Here is a 22,646-nt window from a genome sequence, read left to right on the forward strand (position 1 = left end):
TCTCAGGACAGCGCTGCTCTTTCAACCTGAACTCTGTGGATGTTCTCAGGGCAGCACTGCTCTTTCAACCTGAACTCTGTGGATGTTCTCAGGACAGCGCTGCTCTTTCAACCTGAACTCTGTGGATGTTCTCAGGACCAGAACAGCTCTTTCAACCTGAACTCTGTGGATGTTCTCAGGACCAGAACAGCTCTTTCAACCTGAACTCTGTGGATGTTCTCAGGACCAGAACAGCTCTTTCAACCTGAACACTAAGAAGACAGGTGGCACAATTACAGCAACTAAGTTTTATTGGGAGAACCGAACAACATGAACATGTTACATCGACTTGACACGAAGAAATGCCAGCCTCACTGCAGGTTCTGTAGATCAAAATAGATACGGACAGTGCTGAACATTATTCTGAGCTGCATGATTTGATTAATCTAGTCAGCAACATCTTTATCAGGTCATAGCATTAAGGTAACCTTAGACATTTTCAAGCCACTTAATTGTTTTAAGATTTCTGAAGCAAGGCAGATTCACAATCAAGGCCAGATTTTGAGAAAATCTAAGTAGGTAAATCAGAACAGTGGTCACCAGAATGTCATGTCATCTAATAAATTTGCTTGCAATAAATAAGCACATTCTGCCAGATATATTATTCCCTCACAAAATGGTAGCACATCTAACTTCAGAAAAAAATCTGCAAACGTTTACAATTGTAAGCAGTCGAAGAGGTCGGTTTTGCTCATCTGACCCACTCCAGCCAACAAATCACTGGAGGAGGTGACCAAGCCTCCTTTTGTCAAAGAAAGCAGGGACTCCCAATAAGACACGAGTGCAGCTAAACATCAGATTATGATTGAGCTACATGTACAGAGGTTTGATGATACTGGTGCATGTATACCCAGACTACTACAGTGTTCCAAGCTCTTTTAACCAATTCAACAACTTTAACACAAGCAATTCAGATTTCTTGAAAATTGGCTATGAAGGAATATTGTTCACCAGTAAAAAAGAATGTGTATTTTTAACAAATAATTGAGATAGTTGCTTCTTGTGACAAGTGAAGACATCAGTACCAATTTCCAAGAACCACTCTTTAGCACATCAACAAAGCACGATGCGAACATATATTATACAAAGTAAGAAGATTAACATGATCAATAAATACTGTGATTATCTCTCCCCAGTAATGCTCTCATATTTATAGCCTCATTGTTTTCAAACTCAAAAAACAACCAAATTCATCATGAGAGCATTCCGATTCAAGACACACAAGTTGTTCTTTTCAACAGAACAGCCGTGTCTCTATATGACACTCTTCTATGCTGTGCATGTGGAGTGAGCCAACATCTTTTCCAAGCATGTCCAAGGGAAATGTCTATGTCAGTATACAAGGCTACAATGGTACATTCAAATGAATGCAAATCGTTTTGTTCATCTGGGCATATTCTGGAACCAGCCCTAAAGTCTTTCCCATAGATAGCATGGATTAGTTGACGGTGATATATGAACTCATCACTCCTTATTCCAGGATTTCATGTCTCCAAGTCCTATTGTCGAAATCGAATATTTCCATCTTGAGTAACAAGTGAACGTCTTTGAAGCGTCTCTATTTTCATAGTTAAGGTAGATTGTACTTGACATAGGGCACCTCGATATCCTCTCCCTCCGTATCGTTACAGCATAACTCGAACACGAGTGCTCGCACATGCGGCGGAATCTTCTTCTTTGAGACTCTCTTTACGACTTCTGACATTCTGGAAACGAGGAAATTTCTTTCAAGAAAGGCCAACTTGCTATGTAACTTGAGAGAAAAATTGGGTTCAACAAGTGTGAATGTACTCGGTCCGGTCCCCAAAAAATGAAAGAAGACAAGTCGTTTTAAAATGACATTTCATTTGATATATTCCACTGGATGATCTCCACTGTCCTGACCGACAATGTCACATCTCAGCGCCGGGACAACTCAAATGAAACACATGCAACTCCCTGAAGAAGAAAGTGTTGAACATGTGCACTAACTTAGTGAAAGACCCTCATGCATTGGGTGAACAAGAAGAACACTTGGATACTTACGGCAAGTCTAATCGCTCCTTTAGCTTATCTTTCGACATGAAGAAAGAATACAGCATACACACTCCCTGTGACAACATACTGATCTCCAACTTGTGCTCTTTCTGCAAACATATAAATCAATATACTCGGAGGTGAGGAAAGAAGATTACTGAAAGGTCGGGGAAATGTAGAACTGGTTGAACTTCATAATTCATACTGCCAACTTGTTTCTTGGAATATAACCTCCACCACAGAATCACTTCAGTGTAAGATAAAGTTCTGGTCTGTTAATGATTGGTTACCTGGTACCTGACGTGTTTAAGAGCCCCCTCCCCACCACCACACAAGACACAAACCTGGAAGTAGTCCATGAACTCCTTGAGAGTCATTTCTCCATCCTTGTTATCAATCTCAAAGCGATCCCACAGAGTGAACTCCTCATCATAGTACTGCAATGGAAACATGACCTGAATCTAGTCGAGAGATGATATAAGCTTTGCACGTCACATTTTACTCTCCAAATGAGATATAGTGGATGCATGTAAAATACCTTCCAATTGGGACCAGACTTAAAGTGTGATTTTTCTAGAATAGAATACTAAGAAATATTGGGCAAATGTCCTCAGATTCTTCAGTGCAATTCAGTCAGGAATAAACTAAAACAGCATGTCGCAGAATCACAATCAACAGAGCTTGTAAATGATGGGTCACCATCATCAAGACTCTCCATCATGTGGCGATGGTTCTGCCTACCTTTGCCTTTGGTGCTGCTATGGGCTCAGAGAAACCAAAGAAAGGCAAGGCAAGGTTGACAAAGCCATTCTTATACGTCTCGAGTTTCTTGTGGCCTTGAATGAGCTGAAAGTAGGAATAAAAGTTGATCTAGAGTTCAATGAAATGAAATACTGTGAAAAATTGCAGGCAATTAATTCCAACAGATGCTTGGGTTTCAAAAGGCAGAAGCAGCTGAAATAACATGCATTGAATACACATCAGTTGACCACAGATATCATTGAAACTGAATGACCTACCTTGTACATCTCCAACCCCACAAGTCCCACCACGAGAGCAGTGGTCGTAGCAATGGCAGGAATAATCTTGCCAGCGATCAGTTTACTCTTGTGTCGATCTGCGAGCGCTATTTGATAGTTTGATGCTCTACAATTTGACGCTCCCACTATGAAGTCCATGTGAAAGTTGGTGTCGTCATCCTTCTCAAATTCGATGATTTTCAACGTTAGGTCCTTGAATTCTGATGCAGCAGGAATGGAAGCCTTCAGTTCCTCAATGTCATCTTTATTGGAATAGGAAAACGAACAATTGATTAAAAAACAACAACACTCTGCCCAGAGAATAAGTCGGAGATTCACAAGTCTTCATCCTTACTACTGACTGGTCTATCACACTCCACAACAGCCCCAATTCAAACGAAAGTAAGTTTACAGGAAGTGTACAAGCATCCTACATCCCTTCAAAGCTAAAGCTGTAATAGTGGATCGAGGTACTTCTAAACAGATCATCTCCTGCTCAAGGAAGGCACAATAATGGTTGTTCCTGAACCAACCATAATCTCATCAATTTCACGTTAGCAATACTGACCTTGCCGATCACCAGTGGTCATATTGTTTGCCTCGGCATCAGTGACAGCGATCTTGACACCAGATCGAGGCACAAACTCCGCCACAGGCACCTCCTGTATCATCTCGAATAAACCCTGACGATCACGTGTTCCATTTATGCCGTACATCTCAGCTTTTAGATTAGCAGCAGACATCACAAAATCAAAATGCATATCCTGAAACACAAAGAGGAGAGTTTAACATAAAAGTTACCAGAATGAAACAGAGCAGCCAGGCAGTTAAAGCTCTTCTCATTAAAGCCAATCGTTTGAGTTAATAATGGTACACAAAACCACGACATTTGGCATGATGCAGGCCAACTCTGGGACAAGAAAGTCTCCAAAGTTTGATCTCCCACTAGTAGGAATAGAGAGCAAACTCAATGCAAGCATGGATTCCTTCAACTTGCATATAAAGCAGACAGCCATCAGCCTGGATGAGGAATGCACATGAGTGTTAACAGGCTGTACTTACATTACCAGTATCAAAAGGTATCACTTGTGGACAACGTTTTGGACCGGACCAGAAAGGTGTGCCTGAGCTAGTTTTCTGAAGAATAAGAAGAGACAAACTTGACACATTGGCAAGCACCAGGGAGCAGTAGAGTGCATCTTTAAGACCAGTGTGAACTGAAGACACTTACACCGACATCGAAATGGGCCCTTTCAACCAGGGAAAGCAACCATTCCATGACAATGAGATGAAAGGTTAACACCAAAAACTGGCTGCTTTGAAAAACAATGGCAGTTGTAGACAAGAAATGATGGAAGACATTCGAAGCTTGACACTCACAGAGTCTGCAGGAAAGTTGAATAGAAGCTGTTTGATTGTATTGACAAAGTTCTCTTCCCAGAGGAGACGCGCCCACGTCACACAATCTTGGAATGATTTCGGTCGATCATCGCAGAGACACTTTTTGACACTTTTGATGACATCGTACTGAAAGTAGAATGAAGTAAGAAAGGACCTGACAACCTGACATTACTAAGACCAATCGAGCATGGTGTTGCATTTAAGGTATCCTCATACCTGGCTTCAAAACCAAGGTATGGTCATGTAGCTTTGTCTGCAGAAGTGACAAGCTTAATTGAGTATCCGTTCAAGCTCAACAGACTCACAAATGTGAGGTTTTTTCTGATCTGACAAACCTGTGCCTGAGATTGCCAATCAGAGAATATGATGATATTTTGAGGTGTTTATCACCTCCTGCTGTAGAGGATTCATGATCACAGCAACTTACAGCTTGCTCTTCCTGCATCTTCATGGTCCTGTCCATAAACTTGGGGTCATTAAGATACTGATGCGCATTCTCTGCCTGCTGGCTGAACAATCCCTCAAACATGTCTCTCGCCCATTGCAGTGTGTGTTCTATGGCATTGGGGAAGTTCTTCAGGGTACATATAGGAATGGACTTCTCTGGGGGATCTTGTGAGGAAGAGTAGGACTCTGTAAGATGGGGAATCACCACCTGAAACATGAACCAGAGAGCTATGTATAGCCATGCGAGTGTGACAGTGTCTGTGCCGGCTTATTGGGTTCCTGACCCAGCCGCACTATCTAACTGTCCATATGTGGGTCCAATTCAGAGATCCTGAATCCCTAGACTGGACTCACAGAGCCAGGTGCTCAGCCTCGACACAGAGAGGGCTTGTTGCCAACTTTCCAGTCAGACAAGTCCCCTCAATTACCAGGATAAACTTCTTGATTGGTATTTTAGAAGGGTGTTCTTACCTGTACATTCGCCTTGGTTCCCAATGTGCCCGATTCTAATAGTGATTTCCTATAATAAACACATCGCCGATCCATGTACATTCTTGCATCGACATTGTCCAGAGCATTCGCTACACCGTCCAAACTCTCAAAGAACACATCGTTATAAATCTTCTCAGTCTCGTGCCCCACCATATTTTTATGTGCGATGATGTTGAAATCTGGGTTCATTACTTTAGCAGCACTTGCAGCGGTCGTGGACTTGAATTTCTAAAAGTGAATGTGATCAAGTTATAGAATATGAATAGATTTTGACAAGGCTGTGGGCCATGATCTGACCTATTGCCTCAAGTCAATGTGATGACTTAACTTGTAGTTCCCACACGACATTATCTCACAACTTACCCGCGATCTATCGATCACTTTCACTGTCCCATATTCAAAGTATTTCTCTCACCTGTACGTCTGCTGGTCTGAATAAGAATTGTCTATTGAGATTTGATTTTTCTATGATGTCCATATCTGTGACGTAGACCTTCCCTTCTGGGCTGCATCCTACACCCATCATGGCAAAACTCTTCATGATCTCACAGCCTATTGCACCAGCACCAACCTGCAACAAAGATCATAGGTCATTAAACAAGAAGCCGAAACATCTTAGAATCATTATTTTGAAGACTAACAGATTAACATTTACTTTTTGTTGTCGTCTTGCAGAAAAGCTAACTTGCGAGTAAAATATGGATTAGATAATAACCCGCTCTAATCAACAAGAGAAAATAACACTTAACAAGGAGCATTAAGAGCTTTTGCCTTCAGTTTTCTTTACTCACCACAAAGTATTTGAGGCCTAATATTTTCTTCTGGAAGTCGTTACCAAACACAGCAATTTGAGAATCATATCGGCTGTTAAGCTGCGGAGAAAAACATATTGGGATATAACAGATGACAAGATTGGGAAGCTAATTAAGTTCTCAGTCAAGCGGGTGAAGAGGTTGGTAGCAATGCAGGCAAGGCAACCTTACAAAGATGCCATACAGGAAGGTCGTGGGTTTGAGGTTCAGCCAGTGCCACTCAGTACTTTCAACTGACAGCAGAAACGATACTTGATGCTCCGATACTCGTATTCACAGACATGTACTCACTGGCTTGCAATCTTCCTCTGTCAAAGCTCCACCCTCAGCATCCGGTAGGCACTCAAAGGCATCAAAGTACAACCACTGGTTAATAGGACTGAACTTTCCTGTGCAGGCCTACGTAGAGAAGAAAAACACATTAAAAAGCAGCAAAACTGACTGCAAATTTTTCGAGTGATCATTTCCGAATTACACATAGAGGCAATAGACAATTTTCAAGTTGATCATATCATACATGATCTACAAACACAGTTTTCATCACACACTCCCTTCTTCCTTTTGAATTCACACCACCCAACTTTTCGTTCTACTGCTCTGCTCCACCAGTCAACCAACCCATAAAGCCACGTCCCCTCACCTTCATGACTTCCTGAGCAGCCACTCCTCCAATGAAAGCCTGCATTGGACACAGATCACCAGCAGCTGTGAATGCAAACTTGCTCAGAAGATCCTCATCTAGATTGTCGGCTTTGAAGTCAGAGGTTTCATTGATTTCCTTGACAAGATCGATGAAGGCTGTTGCATCATCCTGGAAAAAAGTCACATGGTCAGCTAAGAGATGAAACAAGTGGAATTCAACTCCCTGTTTGTGAATGATCCAAAGGGTTCTGGTGCATAAACCACTCGGCCTTCATTATCCATCCAAGTCGCCCTGGAAGGCACGCTTTCCAGGCAGGGCATCAAACCCATGACCGACTGACGACAGGTACATGTATTCAAGCGCCCTAGCAACTGGTCGACCAAAGGGCCCTAACAAGCATTACTTACCTGTGATCTGGGCTTAGGCAATCTGCTGTTTCTCTTGATGAATGCATGCAGAGATTGGAATGCAATGTGAAGAAGACCAGGGCGATCAAATTTGGCAAAGTCTGACATCAGTAACTCAGGGGCCAGGAGAGAATCGGCCATTGATTTCTGAAAACAAGATGGATTCAGTCACAACCCTCATTCAACATACACCTCGAATGGCGTAAAGCAATTCCGGTGATTTGTGTTGTTAAAGGAGACAAGACCACATGGACGAAATCAACATGTGCTGTTGAAGAGCTGCACGGCCAAGAACACGAGTATACTGCGACCAACCGGGAATGGAACCCGAGACCTCAGAGGTGAAAGGTACAGACATTTCCACTGTGCCACTCAAGACTGTCCGAGGATCATCATTTCCTGGCATCCAAGTGCGACTGGTACATAAAGATATGAAGTTTTCCTTCTCGGCGAAGTTGTAGGTGTCACAGTCCACTTGGGGACCAGTAATCTTCCGCAGGACATATAAACATGACATAGCTGACATGGACATTTCAAGTTGTGACAAAAAAGGAGAGATGGACATATAAATGATACTTACAAACTTCATGACCTTGGGCATTTTGACTTGAGTGACTATACCTCCTCTTACATAGTCCGAGCAGTCAGAAGTATCGCCTATATTAAATGTGTATGGACCTGAAAGGTAGAGAGTCTGTGTCACACTGTTTGATTCGACATGACTGACGTTTAGCTTCATTTTCCGGTAAACAGTACAGCTGTTATTCCTAACATTTCACTCCATTTTGATAACATTGAGTGTCTTCAAGACAAGGAGGCAGCTGTGTCATATCAGTAACCTACCTGTAACATCGATTTTCCTCGGCTCACAGCCATTCAGTTCATTCATACCCTGTACTTCAGAAAATGTGACGTAGTCCCCAGATTCATATCCGTGGCGTGTTTCGTCGAGACACGTGACAGTGCCTTCTTTGCCCTGGAAATGCAATAAAGAAACAATGACAAGCGACTCAGGTAAACCAGCTATAATGGATTCACACCAACGCCCAAATTCAAGGTAACATCAACAACATTATAACATACATTATCGCCAATTCCAAACTCTTAGACAAGATTGAAGCCCAACCAAGCTTACCTTGACTACTCCAGCGACCATGTTACTGATTGGCTCCTCACCATTTGAGTCAACCACAACAAAGTCATCACCAAAATCACAGAAGATTTGTCCACACAGCCCTCTTGTGTCTGCCACAATAAGTTTGATACCTTTTTTGTGACAGAAATCATTTATCCTGAGCTGCTCATCTAAAGTACTGTTGGTGACGACAACAACCTGAAATTATCATCAGCGAAGAAAGGATGAGGTCAAGAGACATTTACAACTCAATGATTTGCCAATAATGATAACTAGGAATGCTATTTCTAGCCACATCTCAAGTTTCTAGAGTAACTAATCCCAAGTATTCCACAGGACAATAATGACATAAGGTAGTTGTTAAGTACTTGAAGGCTTTTTGTGCCTGACTTAACATCTCACGAATTACACTGAGGAGAGCAACAGTATGGAATGTTTCTTTCACAGAACAACCGCAACCTTACCTGAAACTTGGCCAAGAGCTCCTCTGTAAGTTCACCTCGATGAACAGAGACGGGCACGTAGGAATTCAGCTCTCCCACACGTTTTGCTGTCACCTCAGCTCTGTTCTTGCCAATATCTGCTTCAGTCAAGTAAAACTGTGATGACAGATCAGCCAGTTCTGTGTTGCCTTCGTCATGAAGTGCCACAGATTTGACACCACCGAGTATGATATTCTTGGCGATCTCAACGCCAAGACCTTTCATGCCAGAGACCAGGATATTCGCAGCGCCCATACGACGCATGGCATCATGGCCAAGCACATACCTGAAATAGCACAGAATGACTTTTAGTGACAGCACAATAGTGGTTGGTCAACATACATGTCATCTCCACCAATGGGTCAAAGGGCAGCTTTCTAACCTACTTTACTTACTTTTGGGTCTTTATCCCTCGTGCAATGATATTTCAAAGAGAGAGTGACACATGACAGCAACATCCAACCTTCCGATGATATAAAGTCCCACCGTGACACGTCCACCAAAAAGGCAAAGGTCATTTCAACAGTCCTGATTTTCTACTCCAAAGCATTCTAGAGTAAATGTTTACTTACAGTTGTCTTGAATAGAGGCCTTCATCTATGTCACCCTGGCTGTTCGTGCCGTTACTAGCCATATTGTTCTGAAATTATACATCAAGATGTGGATGAAACTCCCAGCAGATACCCATGTACCGAAGCATTCAATCTGACTGCAGCTTGCAAGGAATCAACAACTTGCATTTCTCATTTTCAGCATTGCAGCCATTCTGTCCAGTTTTCTTTCTGACCCTAGCTGTAAATATTAAACCAAAGTTATAGAACTATGTGTTATGTAAAAAACAAGCAAGGCGTTGTGTCACAGAGAAAGTGCACAAGGAACAAACAATTATTCGAACAAGAAGAGTACACTCTAATAAAATGAAATTGTAAGAAAGCTATCACAATTGCCTGGGTAGATAGTGTTGTGTGTTCAGCCAGAAATCTGGAAAGGTAAGGCAGAATAGTCTGAAAAAAGTAGGGTGCCGCACCCTGCTGAAACTCTTTAGCTGAAACACCAGTAGAAGACAGAAAGCTACGCTGCTCTGAAGAAAGTTAGACCAAGCTGTCAGTTAGGCACTAGTATGAACATCTTAAAAGCTGCACATCTATTTTAAGTTTCAACTACTTCAATACATCATTAGTAAGCTTTTGATACAAGAATACCTTCTACAAAACCATCAGACTATAATATTTCAACCAATCAGCCCAATTAGTAACAAGCTATTGAAGATCTGAGGTCACACCACAACACGGAAGGAAAACAAAGGGTTTGGTAAGTTGTCGATGTTAGTCTATTGTCAAAACTATTCTAAACTTTGCCAGCAAGTGCCAACAAAGTGCAAACTACAGTCAAACCAGTGAAACACACCAAAACATCCAGAGTTTGCAAGAGTGCACAACTGATTGTGAATGTTGGGAGAGTGTAGGTTAAAGGTACCAATGGAAAATTGAACATACTGTCGAGTTAAGCACTTTTGGGACAGTGGCTGGAGTAGGCCTTTGGTTCCTGGCACTCAGGAGGGTCTGTTTGTACCGCCCGTACATCAGCAATGTTTACCAGGTCTGAAACCATAGCAAACCAGAATGAAGCCTTACGCATGCCCCTTCAAAGTTCAGAAGGACATGTCCAGTCCAGGTAAAAAAAGCTCAAAATCAAGCTATGTAGGTGGGGGGGGGGTCAATCCCAAAGAAGGGGTATGCTCGATGCTCGCCACGTTGACCACAATTAGCACCCTTATACTGGCCGAACTGGGAGACCGAGATGTGCATACCCTGGAAGATTGGCAGTCTGAAACCCCAGGCTATAGGCCTATACTCCACAATCTTCCAGTAAAATGGCAGATCTCTGGCTTCAAGGCAAAGTTCCTAGTCACACAGACAGCCCAGTCCCAAAAGGCTTAAAAGACCAGACAAAATGGATCAACTAATCCCTCGATCTGATTTTTTATACGCAACCTTTATCAAAAACTTCTAACATTGCACAACATTAATATGTGGCCGAGTCCACTGTCTCATGCCCTCAATCTGTTCTGAGAGGAGACAGTATTTTGAAAGTGAAACTGAACTCCTCTGTCCTAAATACTCCAATCCGACCAATTCAAGGGTATGTTTACAGACAGAGATATACAATGCTGTACAAAATTATTCCGAGTCTAAAACAGATAAATTTGAACTGTTGCTATTCATATGCAGCCATGGCAGGTTAAAAACACGTTTTCATCACTCGTCAAATGATCTCAGGTGACTGAATTACTCCGAGTAAGGGAGTTTTGTGCACATCAGTGTGCTTTATGGTACAGCATTGTATACCTCGGTTTGTAAACAAACTCTTGCCTTCGATTAGACTCTAGAGTATCAAACTGGATTCTTCACACACAATCATCAACAAAGAAATGTCAAAAATAGGTATTATTAAAACTGGATACCTTCATATAGCTAGACATCGATATTAGATTGCACCAGAATAGAAATTCATTTTTGACAACATACACAGATGAATATTTAGAAGAGAATAACACTATGCCTTGACTCATACTTACGGTGGTTGAGGCCTGAACTGTATTCGAGTTTTGTGTACTGTTGACACCGGTCTCGTCAATGCGTCGCTTCTTGGTCGGGGGAGATTTCTGAGGTTTTGGAACACTAGACATCTACAATTAAAATGTGGGGATAATAAGCATAAGATCTTGTATATTCTAGGTTCTGTTAGCTTCTTACGTGCTCTTAATCAAGCAGGGTGCATCTAAAAAGGGATGCGAGCGTTATTTGAAGCGACTTCGGCGAAAATGTTCGACACAAAAGGCAAATGAGCTTTGTGCAACATTCAAGATGGCGGATGGCTATGTCGTCACACGTGGGTCATCCATCGAAAAAGAACATTCGTGGCGTCGTTATGATGCAAAAAATATAATTTTGAATGAGTTCCACATGTGGTATATGAACTCACTGAGTTGTTGAACGCCAAATAAAGTCGGAAAACCCCAATCTAACGATAGACAAACGACTTTACCTTCCCAAAGCAGGCGGCGGCTGACAGTACTGATTGTTGCCAAATTCTCCTTACTCACCCCCCTGCATCCGGCCAGAGCCGAAGACAGCCGACGCAAAATTAACCCCAAAATCAGACGAATTATTTGACAGGTTGGTCATTTTAAAATGAAAGAGGGGTGTCATTTAGACCACAAACACTTTATGGTCTTGGTCCTTACTTACACAAACTGATGATCGTCCTAAAAATGAAAGAAATTTGCCATTTTCCGGGGTTATAAGGGCGAATACGGCTTCGCTTGTGAAATATCCTAAAATATTCCAATGGAATTGTGGGTAATGATGTCAGACTAGCAGGTTGCTACAGCTCAACAAATCGATTCAAATGAATAATTCTGTCATCAATATCACAGTTTGGGATGAATCAGCAACTGTTACTTTTATACTAATGAAATCTCTTTAATTGTTTCGGAGAGACGGCCCTGAGAAAGGGAACATGGTGGTACCAGTTGACCACGTGTCAAATCGTTGTTCATTTGTTTTCTCTTAAATTGGGGGAATTCCAAACCATGGATATGTCGTGATGTATATAAATAAGAATGTTGAAAGTGGAAACACCTAAAGATTTTAGCCATGCACCCCCCCCCCCCCCCCGTCTATAATTGTAATAGATCTATAACTATCACAACTTTCTGAGCTTGCAGCTCCGCCCACCCGGCCAGATACAATAGTTGCTGAAAATTGCAAGGCCAACAACACGACTTCTCCTTACGCATGTTTCAAAGAATGTATCGAGTGAAATGGCATGATATTGTCAGGATGGGCCAGGAAGTACATGTATTGTGTTTTTTATCAGCAGCTTAGACTCTTTCACCAGTCTCCTCCATACACAGTACAGAGACTGGTACTTGAAAGCAACTCGATTTGGGGGCGTAATCTTCCGGTGACCGGTCACGTGTTTTTCTGTAGGATGGGTGACCTCGATCCAATACCAGAGCGCTCGGTATGACATTGCATTCACTGTATGCACTGAAAACGTATGGCTCGCCTCGTACACTCATTACAGAGACTGGTACTTGACAGCAACTCGATTTGGGGGCGTAATCTTCCGGTGACCGGTCACGTGTTTTTTCTGTAGGATGGGCGACCTCGATCCAATACCAGAGCGCTCGGTATGACAGTGCATTCACTGTATGCACTGAAAACGTATGGCTCGCCTCGTACACTCATTACAGAGACTGGTACTTGACAGCAACTCGATTTGGGGGCGTAATCTTCCGGTGACCGGTCACGTGTTTTTTCTGTAGGATGGGCGACTTCGATCCAATACCAGAGCGCTCGGTATGACAGTGCATCCATTGTATGCACTGAAAACGTATGGCTCAGCTCGTACACAAGGTGTTTTTTTTTATTCTTAATTCTTACTTTTCTTTTCTTTTTTACTTTTTTATTCATTACTATACATGTACATTGTTAACAAGGTTATGACATGCATTAAAAAATTACTACCCAGGCACAGTTTGCACCAAAGTTGTCAGCGCATGCCGCGCTTTCCCGCCAAAATCCCCGCGGTGAATGCATACCAAAATGGTCTGCGGTTCACCCCAAAAAGAGCTTTGCGGTTTGGTGTTTCTTTATTGAATGATGTTTTGTAAAGGTTTGCCTTGGTGTGAAATTTAAAGCGCAAGTCCTATCGCGAAATACACTGTGCACTTCACAGTGATTAATTTCACGCAGCTCTAGTTCACCACGAGGTCATATAACAACCAACATGGAACTTTTCACATTTGCCACACCTGAGCCAACAATTATTCAGATTTGTCTATTGCAGGACTGGGTTGGGGCAGGGGTTTTGCGTTTTGGATAACCCCAATCACCTTCCTTGCCTGAGCTGCAATCAATAAGTTCAGGGATTGGCATTTAGTTGCCTCATTCCATCTATCATTGGGTAGCCTGGAACAAACTGCTCCTTGATGTCCGTGTCACTCACCACCTCATTTGTGATAAGAACCACTTTCTCCCTGGAAGGGCAAAGCATCTACCCCCAATCAACGGAGTCTCAAGAAGGGAACACCAACCCAAGAACAACACCAATTACATAAATGTTTTTATTTCATTCAATGAATATGCAATCAACATCATATATATCATTTTGCATCATGCTGAAGGATATGAGTTTTTCTACAAAACAATCAATTAAAATGTAACAGGGTTCGAACACCAAATCTGTCGCATCTGGACTCCCATGAAGTATTGAAAGGTACATATTTGAACACCTTGAAGGTCTCAAAATAATCCCGGAATATATCCCTTTTCAATGTATACAACGCCATATTGCAAACAGTGGTGGCAACTGCATGCATTGGCCAGTGGTCTATATATTGGCACTGAGTTGGCTCTTGTGCTGGCCCCTCTCTCATACCAAATCTGACATCAGTGCTATGGCAAAGGCCCAAGTCGTGGTTCGTGGATGAGAATCCACAATGATGAAACCGATAACTAAGACACACTGAGCTGAGGAGCAGTGCCAAGTGAGGTCAGAGAACATCTTACGCTCAGCCAAGGATAGATTTTTCTTGGATACAGTTCTACTATTTTTTGGGTTACTGTTCCACCCCCACCAGCAAGTACTCACAGAAGGATAGCTATGTTGTTTCCTGTCATCTCTAGTTTAGTTCCAAGCCGCGACAGAGTAGACAAATTGGATAGATACTGCACTGTCAAATTGCTCAAAACAGCAAATACCATCAATTAACATGGATGAAAACATCACATAATTTTTACCAAAAATGCATTGAACAGAAACTTGCACATTAATACCCGTTAGGTCATACAAATTTAAGAGGAATAATAACTAGAACACAGAAAGTTTAAAGTGACCCTCCCACATAAAGCCAGTAACATAGGTCTAACAAGCAGGGCACCGATCATAGGCCAACTTTCAAATTTTTAGTTTGTAAATTCAATGTACCAGGTATTCTATTTTCAGACTTCAGCATGCTAACTCCACTTATGTTTTTGAGCACCATGAGCTTTGAAACATTTGTTAAACTACATGTAACTATCAAACTGGTGAGGCCTTAGCACAAACATCTGTGAAAGAAGAAAACTTGTTACATGACATATATACATCAGAAGCAGTCAATATATAACATTTACATACTGGTACATGTATTCAGATGGGGAAACTTAGCGACCGCTTTCCATTTTTGTACACTTTTCCAAAAACAAAGGAAACTGCAAAATCTACAGAAATGACATCTCAACACAATACAAAAATGCAAAACCCCCAACATTTATTTTCTAAATAGTATGAACATGAGTGACTCTTCTCAGTTCTGCTCAAGTAAATTTGACTCGAGCTGCAAACATCAGCTCTTACACTACGACAGTTAACCCTCCCCCAAGATGTCTTGAACAGAACTGTACACAGACAGTTCCCATACACATTTCTCAATTAACCTGTAAATATATTGACCTCATTAAGTTTTCCAAAAATCTCCCAGACATATTGTTGAGAGTTTACCAACACCACTTTGAAGGTTGAAAACCTGTCAAGATGAATACGGGAGAAGTCGCACACAAACCTCCCAAGACATACAAAGTTTCTAATCATTTACCTATGTTAACATTCATTTATTGCTTTACATTTTGTGCCTGAATTATAATGATTTCACAAAATCTTACGATGATAAATTCATGAGCAAAAGAATACAATGCTAGGGTGAATCCAATCACCTGTTTGTCTGACACCTGAAAGCCTCACATGCTTTAAATAGCTTAAACCCTGATATTTGAGAATGCCCAGGAGATATTTTCAAAGAATTTAGTTATGAAATTTTGATTCAGACACTAGTTTCACTTATATACAATTAAGATTCATACTGTGAGTATGATTTACAAGAGTAGCAAGGCAATGTCGGTATGAAATGCTCCACCAACTTTCTGTGCACCCTTGTAGAATACATCGGACGTACTGTACCATGATGTGAATTTGTCCCTTTGATTCTGCACTGAATCAGGAATCCTTGATAATCACCAATCTAACATCGTGTGACATGAGGAGAAAGTTAATGACAGAACATCATCAAACATCGAAAAAATATAACACCACGAATGATATAATGGCACTGAAGCAGAAGTCAGCTCTCTAATACGCCAACTGCATAAGTTGTGAACACCGGGTGTGGCGCGGTCACTGGACAAGATGACCAGCCAGAACATGTGCAGTGTTCTCCACACGTCATTTCATCAGCAAACCAACCAAGCAAGTCTTCATTGGGCCAACAAGGCAACCAACTTAACAAAGTTGGCCTTCTCCACCCTGACTCCTTGCAACACTACTCTGTTCCAAGCAATTCCAGACGTTTACAAGAAGCTGCAAGAATATAACCGTGGAGAACACTGAGATTTGAATTACCATAGAAACACCGGACACACTCCCAGGGAACAAGACGTAACTACAGCAGATAGACAGGACTTGAAGCCACCTTCCTTCTTGAGGCACTTGAGCCCCTCCATAACACCAAGTGATTAGTCCTTCTTGAGGCACTTGAGCCTCTCCATAACACCAAGTGATTAGTCCTTCTTGAGGCACTTGAGCCCCTCCATAACACCAAGTGATTAGTCCTTCTTGAGGCACTTGAGCCCCTCCATAACACCAAGTGATTAGTCCTTCTTGAGGCACTTGAGCCCCTCCATAACACCAAGTGATTAGTCCTTCTTGAGGCACTTGAGCCTCTCCATAACACCAAGTGATTAGTCCTTCTTGAGGCACTTGAGCCCCTCCATAACACCAAGTGATTAGTCCTTCTTGAGGCACTTGAGCCCCTCCATAACACCAAGTGATTAGTCCTTCTTGAGGCACTTGAGCCCCTCCGTAACACCAAGTGATTAGTCCTTCTTGAGGCACTTGAGCCCCTCCGTAACACCAAGTGATTAGTCCTTCAATTGTTATTTGAATCGTTCATCAGGCCATTTCTGGGCCAAACAGGTGTGGAGGCAAGAGTTCCTATGAACTCTCCAGAGCTGACCGGTGATACGGTTGTGCCATTGATTTCATCTCATCATTGGAAGGTCTCATGGGTAACATGGCAGCTTGTGCATATGGGAATCGCTCGTAGTAGCGCTCCAGGCGGATGTATTTCACTGTCACTAGGTTACCTGGAAACCAATGGAGATAGATACGTCAGATCATCACGATTAATCACAGAATCACTACCAAATAGATCAAAGGAGTTTGTGTTGTCAGACTGTAAATGATTGGAGAGAAGTCTGGAGGTGTAAAGCAACGATTGACTCCTTGTCCAATCATTCACCACTTATTCCCACCCTCTGTTGACCTTGTCTCACTATCTGGATGATACCTTCCCAACATCCGCCATTACACTAGTTACAGATGTCAAACAGTTAAGACTCACCATCATACCACCAGCCATGTAAGGCTGAATAGACTTTGCCAGCAGCTTCAGGACAGCTACACTTGATGTACACACAACCCTGCAAGGAAAGCACATCTTATTGAATTATCATACACACCAACACTTTCAACAAAGTCTGGTACTGGTCAATGTACACAACACATCAGTCGACCACTAAAGAGAACAAAGTCACTGATTCGGTCCTCAGCTCATCAGCAAGTCTGTAGATAGGCCAGGATGAGGCAGCATGTGACGAGGGAGGAAAAAGATGGTCCAGAGAAAGTAAAAACTCTCATCTTCAGACACAGCACTCTGGAAGACTGGCCATACTTACAATAGGCTAACAAGAAAAGACAGGATTCTGGTAAAAACTCTTTTAGTGCTCTGATAGTAAAATTGTACAATTTAACTTAAGCATACCTCTGTTGAGTTCTTGTCCACGGCAATGTGGTAAATAGCATCGGGACACGTAGCTGCACATTTCTCCAGAATTGCATCCTGAACATGGATGTGCCAGTCGCTACCATATTCACTGGAGAAAAACGCAACAAATGATTCAATGGGCGATATGAATAAAGACTAGCAAATGCTTTTATCTAAGATTCTATGTACATTTACACAAGGCCTTTCTGTAGAAAACTGAAGTAAAAGCATTTGCTAGTCTTTATTCATATCACCCAATGACTGGGTAGTCAATTCCAAGATGATGGGATGGGTCGAATGGATTTAAAGCCGATTATGAATCGAACGTCAACTAACATCTAAGTCTCAAAGACAGCAACTGTTGGTCTTACTCTTCTTACTTTCAATCTACTAGCACATGTGTTATATCTCGGGCACTCCCAAAGGGACTTTGGCAAGCCTTCATAGCGACTGCTCACACCAACTTCCAAATGTTCGACTCAAAGTCCTTCTCCATTGCTGCAGCAGTATCCATCCTACTCTACTTACATGTCAGCATCAAACATGTTCCTGACCTTGAGACAAGGGCTCGGGCTGTATGGCTGTTTCACACCAGGGCTCGTGTGTTCACCAAATGCTAGAAAATAGAACATAACTCATGACTATTCAGAACGATCCTGTCTCTTTGTAATACAGTGGAACCCTGGTCGGCGACCACCCTGTTATGATGACCAAGAATCACCGGTCCCGCATGGTTTTCCCGGTAACACACCACCATATTTTTTAACTTTTATTTTCCTGCTCAAAATGAAGAGATCTACTTACCTTGGCCTTGCCAGACCTTGCTCTTTCCTCCATTTGGTAGGCCCTGAAACAGCAGTAAGGGTGTAAAGTTCAATGGATTTCAAACAACTCTCTTCCTCATTGCATGAGTCACTTCCTTCCTAGGCTTGAATACCATCACAAGCCACATGAAGACGCCCCCAGTTCTCAATCATCACTAGTTCAACTGTCAACACAAACTGATTCGGTCATTCAATACCCATGGCAACCAAAAGTGAAGTGGAAGTTGTCAGCATAGTCAAACGGCTGCAATTGGAGCTCGTTATAACACACTTGCAAACAGATTTCCAAGGATCGAAGTTTTAGTAAAAAGCCTGCGACATACATTTACCTGCAGCCATCTCCACACAATGAACTCTTCACCAGATATGGTCTGCGTTTCCACACGAACACGCGACTCATTGGCTTCAAGGAATCTGACGGCTTCATCCCAGATCGGCTGCTTCTTCTTCCTGTAAAGGGAATGGAACAAGAAAGTTAGACCAGTGACAAATCAGAGAGAAAAGACCAAGTCTGGAAACTCATACTTTCTTTGAACATGAGAGTAAATAACATCCGAGAATTGATGACACATTTGAGAGTTCTGAGTGTTGATAACATATTGGAAACAAAGAATTGCTGATCTTCCAGTTGCTGTATCAACTTGAAATCTACTTGGGTCACAGAGAGGTACTTTCAATGATGCAATGTTAAACTGCAGAATGTCCACTTGGGATTGTGAATCTCCACCAGACATTTGACTCCATGTGATACTGACCTTTCTTTGATGGGAATAAGCATGTCGCGAACATGAAGTATGGCAACGTACGGCTGCAGCTCCTTGTTCTGTTCATGTGCATCATGATGCTGCTTCAGAGTGTCTGAAAACAGAAAACCAACCTGGTTCATCCTGACAGAACAAGCTCAAACGGCTCAACACCTGCATTGCACCACAGGCCGCTGAGATCTCTGAGGACTACTTGATCTCTCTTCCACCATATTAAAATGTTTTCACCCCTCTACTCACCCCCGATTCAGTGGCCTGTGATTACATACACTGTGCCCTGTAACGCTGACTCTATAAGAATAAGTGTTTGTTTGACGTTTCTAGCACTGGCCAACCCAACAAGGATACTTCCTTCAAGCCCAGACTGGTGGAAAGAAACAATGGATCCAGGCCTATTTCAAATCATGGTTGCATTTATTGTACAACTACAAGTCACTCATAAAGGTATCCCCCAAAAAATAATGAAAAGTTTGGTGAACATACCAATAATCTTCTCGACCATAGCGAAAACTTTCTTGTTGGCTTCCTCATGTCTTCGGCGGCGATATTTCAAGATGGAGACGCCAAGGAAGATGACAGCAGCCCCTGCAATCAGCCAACAGTCATTCTTATACAAGGAGGAGGTTAAGAGTTCATCCTTCCACTGCCAATGACCTTCAGAGCGGTACATAATATAACACCCCTACAGCCCCACTGACCCGCAGAGCAGTACACGCCCTGCATCGATACATGTATATATTGAAGTCACAGAGGTACCATCTTCAAACAATCTTTGTAACGTGACAAACCAATGAAGCTAAAATATGACGGGTTTCCTGTATCTTAATGACCAAAATGACTGGTTAGGCCAGGTTAGGGTTAAATATCTACTATGTACTGAAAGGAAGGCTACATCAGTCATGAAAGCTGCACAAGAATGAAAGCAACCCACACAGCACCGTGGATGGTTGGGTGGCTAATGGAGAGCTGGTTACTAAGATCTCTCACCTGCTATGATCATGTACAAGACAAATATGAATCTGTCATAGGCACGCTTCATACGACACATCCACGGCATCTGTACCATCTCAGACTCGAGCCAAGCGACACCTGTCGACTTCCTAGCTCTAGTCAGGTCTTTCTCATACATTCTGAAACCAAGAAAAGAAACATCAGGTACATGCACAGTTTGTAAACAGCCAATAATGACACAATATCATTACATGAAAGGGTTTCTGATAATGGGGAATGTCCAAGTTGAATAAGTAACAAAGGCTTGATTTCACATAGTCTGTTACGTAGAGATGGATCCATCTTAATCTCCACCTTCTCTTATAATCAAAGTGAGTTTGTATTGTAGTCCTGTCACTTACATGATCTTCCAATCAGGATTCTTGAAAACCTCCTCAATGGCAGCATCCCAATGCTTCCCACAATCAACAGCTTTCTTAACATCAGCTACTGCGACCCGTCGTCCGTGCTTTCTCTTCACATAGCCACACTCAACGTCACCCGCTATCCCACTCAGATAATCCCACAGCTTTGAGTTACATTTCTTCAGGTAATCTTTAGGAGGAGGGCAGGCTTCATTTCCTACTTCACCACACACTGAAAGACGGAGACAGAAATTATCAGGAAGAACAGACAAATTACTTGGCAAAATTCAGATAGTGTACAATTAGATGTTTTCCAGTGTGTTCATTACACACTCAGCACAACTCATTGAAGAATGCTGGCTAGAAAATAGTGGCAGAGATTGAAGCATGAGGTTTTATGGCTGGTTTTCATGTGTAATTGGGTATGACCACACTCTTCTTGCCTTTGGCTTACATGAACATGAAGGTTAGCATTGAACACTGACAGCTTGTAAAGTGAAAGCTGTCCATTGTAAAGTCTCACCTTTTGGTTTATCGACTTGTCGAACTTTCAGATACAGTCCTCCAAGCACTATAAAGAATATGAATACAACCAGCACGATTAATACTGAACAGTACTGTGAATACTTGTAAACTTTAGGGTCCTCCTTCACTTTAAATCCATGTTTTATAAACGTTTCCTCTTCTGAAGATTCAGGTGCAGTATCTGTGACAGTGTTTGCTTTTGTTTTTGACTTTGGTGACCGCAAACTTTGACGTCTCAAGTTTTGTGTATTGCTTGATAATCCGTCTTGCTTTTTGTTGGACAGCAGAGAATTTCTATCAGAACGCGGTCGAACAGTTCTTGTTGATCTCCGAGTCAACGCCTGTGGCGTGTTATCATCTGAAAGGATGCTATCACCATGACGATGATGGGTAAAATCAATACCAGATGGCACATCTGGAAGGCTGATATCCAAACTTGGACTTGTGTTCACTGCCATCGAATGGAGTTCTGGTCCCAGAGAGTCTTCTGCGTCCGAATCGGACGAGTCAAAGTCATCAATATTCTGTGAAATATTTAGTGGTGGTTTTGCCCATGAAGACGAATAGCGTGTTATTTTCTGTTGGGCTGGGGTTCTCCGATTTGATGCTGCCAAACTTGGACCAGCCATGTTATCATTTCCATTTGCAACGGACCTTCTTTTTCCTTTGCCGTTGTCAACCATTTTATTGTTCCCCAAATCTTTGGCAGATGCACTCGATCGAATCGGCGGCCTGGCTGTTATGTGGGAAAGAGAAGAGGTTTCTGAATCATCGTCATTGTTAATGTCTTTTTGGCTATTTTTTGCACGAGATCTAGCACCACCCCTTCCGCCACCACCACCACGACCTCGCGGGGCTCGTCCGGATTTCGGAACCGTCTTTTTGGCTTCATCGGGTTCACTTTCATCGGAGCTAAAACCAATCAATTTACGCGAAGGTGCTTGGGTTTTCGATGCTTTCTTTGCATTCGACTTTAGGGTAACAAGTTTCTTTAACCATTGTTTGCGTGTAGTTGCTACAATTGGGCCTGGTTTTTGTCCAAGAGCTAGTAATTGCTCCCGTAATTCGCGGTCGGTTAGTCCATCATCCGCCATATTTCTATATTTATCAAGCTACAGGTTCCCGGATGATGCCTCGTCCTATTAATAGAATGGTAATCTGCAGCCAAATTCTGGGTTTTAAAACTTTCTTTTGTGAAGAAACTAAACAACTTCATTCACTCTTAATACTGTCATTCAAATTTTGTAATTATTTTTGACACGTTGAAAGCAATTATATTGGTTACATCATGCTGAATAAGCTAGAAAAGTGATTTAATTAGTTAACTTGCAATATGGCCTAAATTAAACTATTCATGAGAGAACTGACGTTCTCAGCATGAAGCTGTCGTTTGGCTTGTATTTCCGTGTGTAGGTG

The 22,646-nt window shown here is 42.2% G+C and overlaps 2 protein-coding genes across 5 annotated transcripts; both read right to left on the bottom strand.

The window, feature by feature from the left end:
* Positions 1-272: 272 nt before the first annotated feature.
* Positions 273-12,341, bottom strand: LOC135490737 (ubiquitin-like modifier-activating enzyme 1). Of its 3 annotated transcripts, none has more exons than XM_064776159.1 (22): positions 12,145-12,341; positions 11,472-11,582; positions 9,466-9,533; positions 8,876-9,179; positions 8,412-8,609; positions 8,120-8,252; positions 7,857-7,954; positions 7,277-7,423; positions 6,867-7,037; positions 6,518-6,625; positions 6,206-6,286; positions 5,830-5,985; positions 5,394-5,642; positions 4,903-5,130; positions 4,455-4,601; positions 4,137-4,211; positions 3,643-3,838; positions 3,075-3,337; positions 2,797-2,901; positions 2,400-2,492; positions 2,065-2,165; positions 273-1,745 (listed from the first exon to the last, which is right to left on the bottom strand). In XM_064776159.1, the coding sequence occupies exons 2-22, from the start codon at positions 11,580-11,582 to the stop codon at positions 1,610-1,612; spliced, it is 3,168 nt and encodes a 1,055-aa protein (XP_064632229.1). In that variant the 5' UTR covers positions 12,145-12,341; the 3' UTR covers positions 273-1,609. The 3 variants fall into 3 exon arrangements, with proteins under 3 accessions (XP_064632229.1, XP_064632230.1, XP_064632231.1); XM_064776160.1 differs by lacking the exon at positions 12,145-12,341 and adding an exon at positions 11,942-11,978; XM_064776161.1 differs by lacking the exon at positions 12,145-12,341 and adding an exon at positions 10,390-10,494 and having other exon boundaries at positions 11,472-11,570.
* Positions 12,342-14,013: 1,672 nt separating this feature from the next.
* LOC135491168 (inner nuclear membrane protein Man1-like) lies at positions 14,014-22,324 on the bottom strand. Of its 2 annotated transcripts, none has more exons than XM_064776864.1 (11): positions 21,229-22,324; positions 20,703-20,937; positions 20,338-20,480; positions 19,834-19,935; positions 19,342-19,444; positions 18,916-19,036; positions 18,567-18,609; positions 18,291-18,378; positions 17,760-17,871; positions 17,340-17,418; positions 14,014-17,082 (listed from the first exon to the last, which is right to left on the bottom strand). In XM_064776864.1, the coding sequence occupies exons 1-11, from the start codon at positions 22,322-22,324 to the stop codon at positions 16,931-16,933; spliced, it is 2,274 nt and encodes a 757-aa protein (XP_064632934.1). In that variant the 3' UTR covers positions 14,014-16,930. The 2 variants fall into 2 exon arrangements, with proteins under 2 accessions (XP_064632934.1, XP_064632933.1); XM_064776863.1 differs by having other exon boundaries at positions 18,910-19,036.
* Between the last annotated feature and the right edge of the window lie 322 nt (positions 22,325-22,646).

Source organism: Lineus longissimus, chromosome 7 (genome assembly GCF_910592395.1).
Source record: "Lineus longissimus chromosome 7, tnLinLong1.2, whole genome shotgun sequence".
In the NCBI taxonomy this organism is placed as follows: Eukaryota; Metazoa; Nemertea; class Pilidiophora; order Heteronemertea; family Lineidae; genus Lineus; species Lineus longissimus.

What these genes read in the sequence shown, in the direction of transcription:
- LOC135490737 (XM_064776159.1), bottom strand. Translation starts at nt 11,582, where the DNA reads ATGTCTAGTGTTCCAAAACCTCAGAAATCTCCCCCGACCAAGAAGCGA. An exon ending in GACCACTGGTGATCGGCAAG is followed by an intron (nt 3,338 to 3,642) that starts GTCAGTATTGCT and finishes ATTCCAATAAAG; the next exon opens with ATGACATTGAGGAACTGAAG. An exon ending in TAGCAGCACCAAAGGCAAAG is followed by an intron (nt 2,493 to 2,796) that starts GTAGGCAGAACC and finishes TTTCCATTGCAG; the next exon opens with TACTATGATGAGGAGTTCAC.
- LOC135491168 (XM_064776863.1), bottom strand. Translation starts at nt 22,324, where the DNA reads ATGGCGGATGATGGACTAACCGACCGCGAATTACGGGAGCAATTACTA. An exon ending in TATGGTCGAGAAGATTATTG is followed by an intron (nt 19,445 to 19,833) that starts GTATGTTCACCA and finishes TTCTGTTTTCAG; the next exon opens with ACACTCTGAAGCAGCATCAT. An exon ending in ACATGGCTGGTGGTATGATG is followed by an intron (nt 17,083 to 17,339) that starts GTGAGTCTTAAC and finishes ATTGGTTTCCAG; the next exon opens with GTAACCTAGTGACAGTGAAA.